Source organism: Ochotona curzoniae, unplaced genomic scaffold, assembly GCF_017591425.1.
Source record: "Ochotona curzoniae isolate NIBS_2020 unplaced genomic scaffold, NIBS_Ocur_1.0 contig_1071, whole genome shotgun sequence".
NCBI lineage: Eukaryota > Metazoa > Chordata > Mammalia > Lagomorpha > Ochotonidae > Ochotona > Ochotona curzoniae.
Window position 1 is genome coordinate 24214457 of NW_024464939.1, and position 10287 is coordinate 24224743.

General features: G+C 51.4%; 1 protein-coding gene across 1 annotated transcript; it reads right to left on the bottom strand.

The window, feature by feature from the left end:
- Window positions 1–241: 241 nt before the first annotated feature.
- On the bottom strand, window positions 242–1786 carry BHLHE22 (basic helix-loop-helix family member e22). The gene has a single exon (XM_040995930.1). It carries the CDS (start codon window positions 1359–1361, stop codon window positions 246–248), a length of 1116 nt encoding a protein of 371 aa, XP_040851864.1. The 5' UTR covers window positions 1362–1786; the 3' UTR covers window positions 242–245.
- Window positions 1787–10287: the final 8501 nt, after the last annotated feature.

Here is a 10287-nt window from a genome sequence, read left to right on the forward strand (position 1 = left end):
TCCCTCCTCCCTCCCTCTCCACCCCGAAAGACCGAGATTCGGGGACGTCAAGGTTAAAAGTCCGGCTCGTCTCTGATAACTTCTCAGTTCTCGTCACCGTTTTGTTCGCTCTGCAAGCGTTTCACCACTACGAGAGGATCAAAAGTACAAAGGGGCGGGGTGGGGTGGGGAGCAGCTTCTCGGGGTTTTCTAGCTTTTGGGTCCGTCTTGTGTTTTCCCGGGGACACGGGGGCGGGAGGGGGTGTTTAAGGCTTCTCCGTGCACTGTTTGCAAAGGCTGGAGGAGACGCTGTTGAACAGGGCACACTTCTCCGGACAGGAGGCGGCCGGGGGGAGGCCGGCGCTGAACGGGTAGCCGGCCGCCTGCTCGTAGGCGCCGAGCGCGGGGTGCAGGGCAGCGGCCGCCGCCGCTGCGGCCGCGGAGCTGGGCAGGGAGGCGGCCGAGATGGCCTGGCCCTGGTTGAGGTAGGCGACGAGGCGCCGCATCTCCTCCAGGGCCTGCGCCTGCATGAGGATGTAGTTTTTGGCGAGCAGCAGCGTGGCGATCTTGGAGAGCTTCCGCACCGAGGGGCTATGTGCGTAGGGAATCACGGCGCGCAGCTCGTCCAGCGCGTCGTTCAGGTCGTGCATCCTCCGGCGCTCCCGGGCATTGATGTTGAGCCGCAGCGCCTTCTGCTCTTTGGATTTCTTGCTGCTGCTGCTACTACTGCTGCTGCTGCTACTGCTGCCGCCGCCACCGCCGCTGCTGCCCCCGCCACCGCCGGGGCCCCCCGGGGCGCCGCTGGCGCCGCCGTGGAGGTGGGCGTTGGAGCAGCCTTCGGCCGCCTTGGCACCGCCGCCCCCCGCGCCCGGGGAGGCCCGCGGGTCGGTGCCTCCCGCCCGCAGCACCAGCTCGCAGCGGCCGTCGCTGTCGTCGTCGGGGCTCTGCTCGCCGCCGCTACTCTCGGCCACCGAGCCCCGGCTCGCGCTCTCGCTGTATTTGAGGCACAGGGAGGCCCCTGCCGGCAAACTGTTCAGGCTGGGGTCGCCTCCGACGCCGGCTGAGCCCACCAGCAGCCCGGGGACACCCACCCCTCCGCCACCGCCACCTCCCGCGCCGCCACCGCCACCTCCCCCAGGCGGTGGCAGAAGCAGCCCTGCCCCCTCGGGGTCAGCCGGCTCGAAGCAGCCGAGGGGCGAGGAGGAGGAGGAGGACGCCGGGCGTTCCCGAGGCGGCGGTGCCAGGGACAGGTCCATGCCCGGGGGCGTGGAGCGGAAAGCCGCCTCCAAGCGCTTGGCGGTGGATGCGCTCAGGCTCTTGTGCAGGAAGAGGTCGTCTTCGCCCGCGGCCGCCGCCGCGCCGAGGTGCAGCCCGCGCTCCATGGTCCGCCTTGGGCGCGCAGCCCAGGCCCGGCTCTCCCGCAGCCGCCGCCGCCGCCGCCCGCGCTCGGGATTCAGGCGGCTCTGCAAACGCACGCGAGCTGCGCTCCGGAGCTGGTGCGCGCGTCGGTCCTGGTGCTGCCCGCAGCCCTCTCCCCTTCTTTCTTTTTCTTTTTCGCCTTCCCCCGCGCTCGCCGCCTCCTCTTCTTCTTCTTCTTCGTCTCCAGCCGATGGTGCTGGCTACTGGGGCTCACCATGGGCCGCGGCCCCGCATGGTGGGAGGGTGGGCGCGGAGGGAGTGGAGCCGCCGCCGCCGCCGCTGGTCTGAGCCCAGCCCCGCGCCTCCTCTCCGTACCGTTTATCTTGCTTGGATTCACCTTCAAGAGATTTCCGGACCCATCAACCAGCCGCCGCCACAGACGGGGGAGTCTTTTACATCATTATCTCTGAGTAGGTTATTATGAAGAAGACTCGCCTGTTGGGACAGCGCTTGCTACCCAATCAGGTTAACGTTTTAATTAATAGGATTAAAACGGTAACAAACAATCGCAGGCGCTATCTGGCCGCGAGTCTGAATAGTTTCATTTCCCAGGTCTGAAGACAGGCAGCAGCTAGGGCTTTATAAAAGGCGCCTGCTCCATTATTCTGCCTGCCATCTGTATACACAGCTTAGCGCATATGTTTGCAAGGCGCTGGGTCCTGTTAGTAACCCAACAACTGCCTTTAGCTTGACATGTGTGGCGACTTTCACTCATCAATGAGCACACTAAAAGCCCTACTTAGAGCCGAGGATGTTCTCCGCTCCTTCAGCAAATTGTAGCTCGGCGGTGGAGCCTGCGAGTGCCCTGGAAAGCAGACGCCCCCACCCCCGGCCCCCTCCCTCCCCCCACCCGCTTGCCCTTCCCTCTGCTGCTGTCTCCAACGTGTGCTAAGCTCCGCTTCCCGCCGCCCAGTGTACCCCATCCGTGGCGTGGAATGACTCTGGGCTGGTTTGGGCAGAAGAGACTTGCAGGGCGAAAAGGTGGTGTCCCAGCTGCCTTATCCCAAATACACTGGCGATTTTTCAGCTACTGAGATCAAACCCCAACACCCCTCGGGCACTGAGTCTGAATCCCACATCTCCATTGCCCATTTCCTACCCGTGTTGGAAAACAAAACGCATAATACAGAGCAGTTGGGTTATGCAGCCCATTTGATTTCAGACGGCGGAAGGGTGATGAGGGGAGTTCTGCAGTGGTCGCCGAGGGGCCGTTCACAATAAGGGTGCTGGCGAAGCCCTCAGTTTACGAATATAGAAGAAGCTGGCTTCCCAAACTTTCCGCAGCACAGAAAGTCAGATTCTGAACAATCACACCAGGAGTCAAATCCTCTTAAACTCCAATCGCGGGGGGAGGAGGGGGGCGCAAGGCCGGGGGAGGCTGCTGTTTGCATATTGATTTGCCGGGAAACCTAACCGTCGGAGCCAGAGACCCCGAGGGACGCCTGGGTCTGCCTTGGTTGTTGTCCGAAGGTCAGGGAAGGCAAAAGTAGGAAAACCAGCGCTCCTCCCCGGCGCGAAAGGGGACTCGCGCTCAGCTCGCTCCAACTTGGCTCTCCGCGAGCACATGGTGCCCAGCAGCTGGTTCTCATCCTTATGACACAAGTAAAAACAATATTTCCCAACACCTCCCATAATTCTTTCTTCTGTGGCAGAATTACTGAAAGCTGTGCCATTTTTGGTTTCTCTGGTTTCATTAAAAACCTTTTAATTGTGGCTTTCAGACTTGGCCCCAGGTGTTGGGCTCTTTTCATTACATTTTGCTCTAATGTGATGAAATTCTAATTCTCTCCTTACCATATGGTTAAATTTCCCCACTGAGAATTAGTTGAAAAAGGAGAAATAATCTATTAATCTCTGTAATAGATTCACAAATGAGGTTCGCCACAGAACCTGTTTTTGAATGGTAATATCAGAACAGTTGGGCGCCTTATTTCATAAAGGAAGGGTGAGGGACACACTGAAATGCCTGCATTGTCACCTGCAAAGGATGATAAGGGGCGCAGTGTTGTCTTTCCAAAAGAACTGCCCCATCTCCAAGGGACCCAACACGCACCCCCCGATGAAGCGCTGGAGCCCCTAGGACCAAGAAAGCCGCCTGGCCGGGAGAGGCTGTGGTGCCTGGGACCCAGGCCGCCAGGGCTGCGGGGTTGCGTGGACCCTCGCGTCTCCCTGGGGACCCTAGGGTTTGTCTTCCTAGTGAGAAGACTTCCCGGTGCTCCGCGCCCTCTTCCTCCTTTCCCTCTCCAGGCGCTGCCAGCTGTTAATCCCCACCACCCTTCAGTTAGCAGCTTGTTTGCACCGTGAGGAGAAACCAAGGTTTTCCACAAACAGAGGTGAGGTGGGTTGCGAGTGAGAGTGCCCGACCTAACTTCAGAACCTTCCGGCCACTCCCAGCAGCATGGAAGCTGCGGGTATCCTGGCTGCGGGCCGGGTGGCGTCTGGTCTGCTGCGTCTGACTTCATTTTCCACCCAGCCAGCCTTCGCTGCAGGCGCGCACTTCCTGCCGGTGCCGCGCTGTGCACCTGAAGTGCCACGGACCGCCCTACGGCCAGGTCTGGGGGGCGCGGGCGCAGCCGCAGGCACCACGCCGGGTTTGGCCCGGTGTGTCCGGACGACCCGGCGGCCCCGGCCTCGGTGAGAGCCCAGGGTCTTCCAGGACCTCGGGTTTAGTTGGTGTCAGACAACTTGACCCCACCCCCACGACTCCCTACCAGGCCTCTCCTCCTGGGCCACCCAAACTTAAAGAACAAACTTTTACCACACTTCCTTTCACTCAGAGGATAAAAACCTTTATTATTATTATTATTATTATTATTATTATTATTATTTTGATGGGTTCAAGAAAATCCCCCTAGTCTCCCCGGAGGAGGTGGCGGCTCAACAGAGGGAAGCCTTGGTGGTGGGAAATGGCCGGAGGATTTATAGAAGCTCTAAATGTAGGCCTTGTAACAATCGTCGGGGCATGGTCTTTGAGGTTTATGCACTCGTAAAGTTTTGCTGATTGCTTCTGGGAAGTTGTCAGGCACTTAACACGCGTTTATCTTAGAGGGCAATGAAAACACATCTGCCCCGTGTCTCGTTACCGGGTTTGATCTTCGCCAGCCCTAAGTCACGGCCGGGGCGCCCACTCCCCCTCGCGGGTGGGTCCCGACCGCATCTCGGTTTCCCGGGGGTGGGAAGGCGACGTCAGGCGCTCACTAAGTGCGCCCGGTCCCAGGAGCTGGGGAAACCTGCGCTCTCCAAGTCGGTTCTGTCCGTGAGAGAGGCAGGGCCCCGGGACGGTTGCGAAGAGGTAGTCAGGACAGGAGCTCGGGGGTCCAGGGTTGGTAAATCAACCCGGGGTGAATCTCCCGGCCCACCCGTGAGCCGCCTGCATGATTCTAACTACTTCTGGAGTGCGCGGCTGGGGCAGCAGACGCCGGGACTGTCCCTTCTGTCCACAGCAAAGGCCGGACGGTGGGCGCCCGGGTCGCCGGGGCGCTGGTTCCGAGACCGGGGGCGCTGGTTCCGAGACCCGGTGGGCTGGAAGCGCTCTCCGCCCAGGGTCCTAAATCAAACCCTCACAGGCCAGGGCGCGCTGGCCGAGGGGGAGCGAGCATACTTTGGGGCTTGGAGGGAAATTCTGAGACGTCGGGCAAGCTGCCAGTCCTGCTTTGAAAAAGACCAGAGTAACTCTAGGTCGAATTTAACTTCCTTCACAATCATTTTTTTTTTCTGAGTGGCTTCAAATCGGACATAGGAGCCCAAATAAAAATGGAACACAATCTTTCTCTCAGATGCGCAGCCAGGAACTGCTGCTGTCGGTTTTGTCTATTACTCTGATAGATCGTTTATTCCTAAACTAGCTGGGAAAGTTGGGAAGCTCTCATTTAGTTTGCACCTTTTTTTTTTTTTTTTGGAGGAAGAATTGGATCTCTGTGCGTTTTATCTATTTCAGAACATTCTAACAAGTGAACACAAAGTTTAGGAAAAATGACAACTTTCTCTTGGGAGCAGCTCTGGAAAGGCGAATTCTCAGGAAGCCATGGAAAGCCTCCCTTAAGTCGGGACCCTCCCCACCAGCAGGTGCGGGTCGGCGGCTGATCTGGTGTCCTCCAAGCCTTGGAAGCAGCGCGCGAGGCCCACGCACTCTGGTCGCACTGCCCCCGGGCCGGCTCGTTGACTTTGACGCTGAGTTTGCCTCGCGAGCCCCGCATTGTCTGGCGGCACCAGGATAGGCTTACGAGTGGACAGGGCAGAGTAGGGTTCGCCATCCCGAGGCCCTGCTGGGTTTGGGAGGCCGGGACCAACTTGGTAGCAAAGACTAAAGCCCAGAGGCCAAGCCTTTTGGTGTTGCTTTCTCACCAGTGTTGTCTAACGCCCCTCGCCGGTCTTGCACAGTTCTCCGGGGAGAGAGACCCTGGGTCCGCTTGTGTCCAGGGCGTGGCTGGTCTCCAGAGCACAGCCCGGATCTGGGTCAGGAGATAAGCCCCCAAGGGGGCAGTCCTGCACGCCAGCCTCGCTGTAGCGCCCAGGCGGCCAGCAAACTGCTCAGACTCTGGAAAAGTTGGAACTTGTTGATGGGAAATTCCTTTGAGATTTCGCTTTGTTTTAAAGGACAAAGGTGGGTACCCAGTACTGTTTGGCTGCCAGTTAACCTCGGTTGGAACAGACACGAATGGGAAGCCATCAGGCTCCGAGAACAGTTCGTGTTGTGTACGCTTTGCATTTTTTTTTTTTTTTCCAGCGTGCAGCTTACCAGCCAGTCTTGAAGCTCACCGCAGAGCGCTCCTGGCTCAGATTTGCGATCTTGCTACTCTCAAGGCGAGGGAGGGCGGGAGGGCATAGGAAGAGAGAATAACTGGGACTCTGCTTTGCGTGCTGAAATCCCAGAGGACAATGAAGGACGTACACAGCGAGAAAGCAAAACTAACGAAAGATTTCACTTCTAACTGGCTTACTTGGGCGAACTCTTCAGTTGCCAGCCCTAGGGGTTGACTTATGTAACAGATTAGTTTGTGTGACGGGTGCCCTTTCCTCCCCCGGAATCTTCATAGGACGCTGAAAAACATTAGAAAAGAATTAATTAAAAAATTGTTCGAACAAAAAGGGTGAACATTTTTAGGACCTACCCACTGTGCACCGATTAAGCAAAGAATAAAATTCAGCTGGGTTTTCGGATCTGCGATTTAAAACCCACAGCGCCATCTCCTGGCAAAGAAGAAAATATCATGGTGGATAACAATGCTTAAATGCTGAGTACGAAATACTGCAAGATGACTTATTTTTTATGCCTCAGATGTTATCCTAATTATAAGTTGATTATGATTACAAAACATGATCTTGACACTTATTATCATTAAAAGTTGTCACACAAAGTCCTGGAAAGTAACATGTATAAGTTGAAGTTTGTGACATATTTACATTTTTATACCTTCAGATATAGTTATTAGGCTGAACATGATTGATCAGAAGTACCGAAGTCAATGAAAGAAACTGTTACAGATTAGCCTTCAAGTTCAGATTCAAGCTGCTCATTGTATATGAAAGAATTGTAATTCCAGTGCTCTCAGGAACTAACTAGTGGAAAGCCAAGTGCTCAATCTCCATTCAGATCATTAATCACCAAAATATTTCTATCTCAAGTGTGGATGTTTTACTAGAAGCAATTCTCTCTCTGGCCTTTTGTGACTCTAGAAAGGAGAATAATGTGAAATGATGATGAGCCAAAACACTCCAGCTCCTCGTTGCATTTTACTAATCTAGATTAGTAAAGACTCTTAAAAACAAACAAACAAACAAACAAAAAAACCAAAACCAGGAGCCAGGAGTTTCCTCCAGATCTTTTAGGTGGCACAGGGTCCTGCACTATTTTCCCAGGCCAAGAGAGGGGAGCTGAATCAGAAATGGAGCAGCTGGGACTCACACCAGCCCCTGTGTGGCATGGTGGATAGCTGCTGCAGGTGGAGGGTTTGCTTGCTATGCCACCGCACTGGCTCCAACATCAGTAAAAATTCTTAGCAGATCTTCTCTAATAACGTTTTATTTTCTTTAACAGCTTCTTATCACACAGTTTTCACACAATGTCATTCAGGACTACTAATTCAGAAACACGATCAGAGGTTAAATTACTTTCCAAAAATTCAGCACACATAGTTCACTTATGAAAATCTAATACCATTGTGCATGAAAATATTTCTGAAATATCAGTATTTTCACAAACTTTGTCCCTTTTATTAATGATTGAGATGCAATAAACTTGAGATGATTTCTCTATTAAAAGTTATTTCACAGACAAGATGCTTGTAGAAGCAAATATAAGTAGACATGCTTTTTGTAGTGTACAAAGTATTATGAATCTCTCAAAAATATTGTAAATGAAACAAATGTAAATTTCACTTCAGTTGAAAGGTTTAACTTTTTTAATTAATTAAAATAAAGATTTATTAAGCCAAATATTTGGACTCATTTGCTCAATGTAAGAGATCCTGCTTGAAAGGAATTTGATTAAATATAGGAGAAACTAGATAAACAGATGGCTAGCTAGAAAGCTTTTCACAGCTAAATTTTGAAATTTAACATGGATAAATTTGACACCTCCAACATTTTTGATGAGGTCACTTGATCGATTCTAGCAATGCAACATTGTTGCATATAATCATTTTAGCTCATGTTTAAGAAACAGCTTAGTTTGTCTGAAAACTACAGTGATTGAGTTTTCATTTGGAAAAAGTCATTTATACATACATCTATGTGTGTACATGCGTGCTCCATTTCCATGGTGGTAGGCCAGCAATACAGGAAGGAAATCAACAGTATCATTACACGGTGTCTTCACATATAAATACCATCCCCACGATGAAATCCTCTAGCCTCACTCCCTGAAAGAGGCTATCATTTGCTTCAATGGGGTTGGCAGAGAGCCTAGTGCAGTGCCACCTGTGTAGGCATGGAGATGTTAAACCTTGCCTCTTCAAGGACTTACTTCTGAACAAAGAAATCACCTACCACTTCCATGAATGCGAAGCTGAGATTTTCCATATACTTAAACATTCTTACTCCTTTGAGTTACTTCTCATATTTTCAGGAACAAAATTTATGGGGAGAAACGGAGGGGGCCGGGAAAGAAAGATGGTAAGAAGACACAGGACAAGAACTGATGCCAAATAATACCTTTAGTATATTCTTTGTATATGAGAAGTGCTTGTCTCTTAAATATACAGCTTGTTTTAAAAAGAAGTTTTTGCACTATGCTTTTTGTGTGCACATGAATTTGATGATACTTCTCTGCAAATGGTGCAAGGAGAAAGATTAGAAATAACAGACGCTCAGGAGAGTAACCCCAATCTTAGCCACTTTGCTTGAACCTGTTAAGCGTGGTGAGAAAATGGATCTATGCATCCATCATATCTTCACTAACTGTCTCAGGGTGTTAGTCAAGCGTCTGGTAAACACTTCAACCAGCACTGGACTTGATACTAATGCTTTCTCATGTTTCATTATCTCTGTCACTTTGCATTTTACTTTCTGTTCCCATCACTACTTCTTGGTCCCTGGCAGGCTAAAGAGTGTCCATGTGTGAGGATCGTAAGAGCAGGAACCACCATGAAATTTTCACGCTGCCACACGTAGGTGCTCCTACCCACCACTGCTTTCTCTCACTTGGGCTGCCGTAATCACCCTTCCTGCCTTCTTGGGAAATTCATACTCTCACCCTGCCATCTTAAACTAAATTCAGAATTTTCTAATCTGTTGTAAGGTGGCCGTCACGGTGTAATTTGAAAGAATTAGCTGATGAAGGGTAGAGAAGTGGCCCTAGAGTTGGCTCAAAGTTAATTTCCACTCGGCTGGCTGTTTCTTTCCTTTATAACAATCTGCTATTACAAAGCCTGCAGATGTAAGGAGCACGTGTCTCAGTTTTGTGGCCTTAGTTAAATTAATAACTATATCATTTTACCTTCTTCATTGTATATCATGAAAGTGCTGGCTTTGTCGGTCTAGATCTTACTGTGCTGTTTGCGTCTTCCTTCCTCTGGTTGGATACATGAGTGCTGTTACCATTTCCTCCGGTGCATGGGGCACTTTCCAGTTCAGTTTGGCAAGTGATGGCTCACATACTTGGATTTCTATCTCCAACATGAGAGAACTGGACTAAATTCTGGGCTCCTGGCTTTGGTCTGGACCAGCCTTGGATGTTGCTGGTATTTGAGAGAGTGAGGTGTGATGATCTCTCTCTCTCTCTCTTTCCAATCTCTGCCTTATAAATAAAGTTTCTCTCCCTGATGGAGTTGTTGCGATGAAGATGCAACTAGGTACTCCCATGCAAATTCCTCAATTTCTCTGGCTTTTCCAGCAAGTTGTGATAAATTGTGTTGGCCACATGGAGTCAAAAATCAATATCTCCTTCACATTATGAGGACTGGGGGAATGGCTGATTATACTTCTCAGTGGCTGCTGCTGCAGGGCACATGGTGATGGCCACAGTCAAGGAAGGCAAATAAGTGTTTAGAAAAATGAGTACATCCAGCAGTGATGATTCTGCAATAAAAATTTATAAAAGAAAGATGGCATGCTTCTCAAATTTGAAGGTGATATATGTGCCATAAAGAACAGTAAAGGCCGGTTAAAAGCTTCTGTCATCACAGAATCAGCTGTAAAAAGAAAATGAAAGAATTAAGAATTATTACAGGGGTACGTGTGGTGGCACAGAGGGTAAAGCCAACACTCAAGACACCATCCCTCCTCACCCTTTCAGTCCCACTTCCTGCTAATGCTTTCTGGGAGGCAGCAATTAATGGCTCGGGTACTTGGATTCTTGCCACTCCCATGGGAGATGTGGGTGGTACTCTAAGTTCCTGGCTTCAGCCTTGCCAGCCGTGGCTAGCGTAAGCATTTGGGAAATGAACCAGA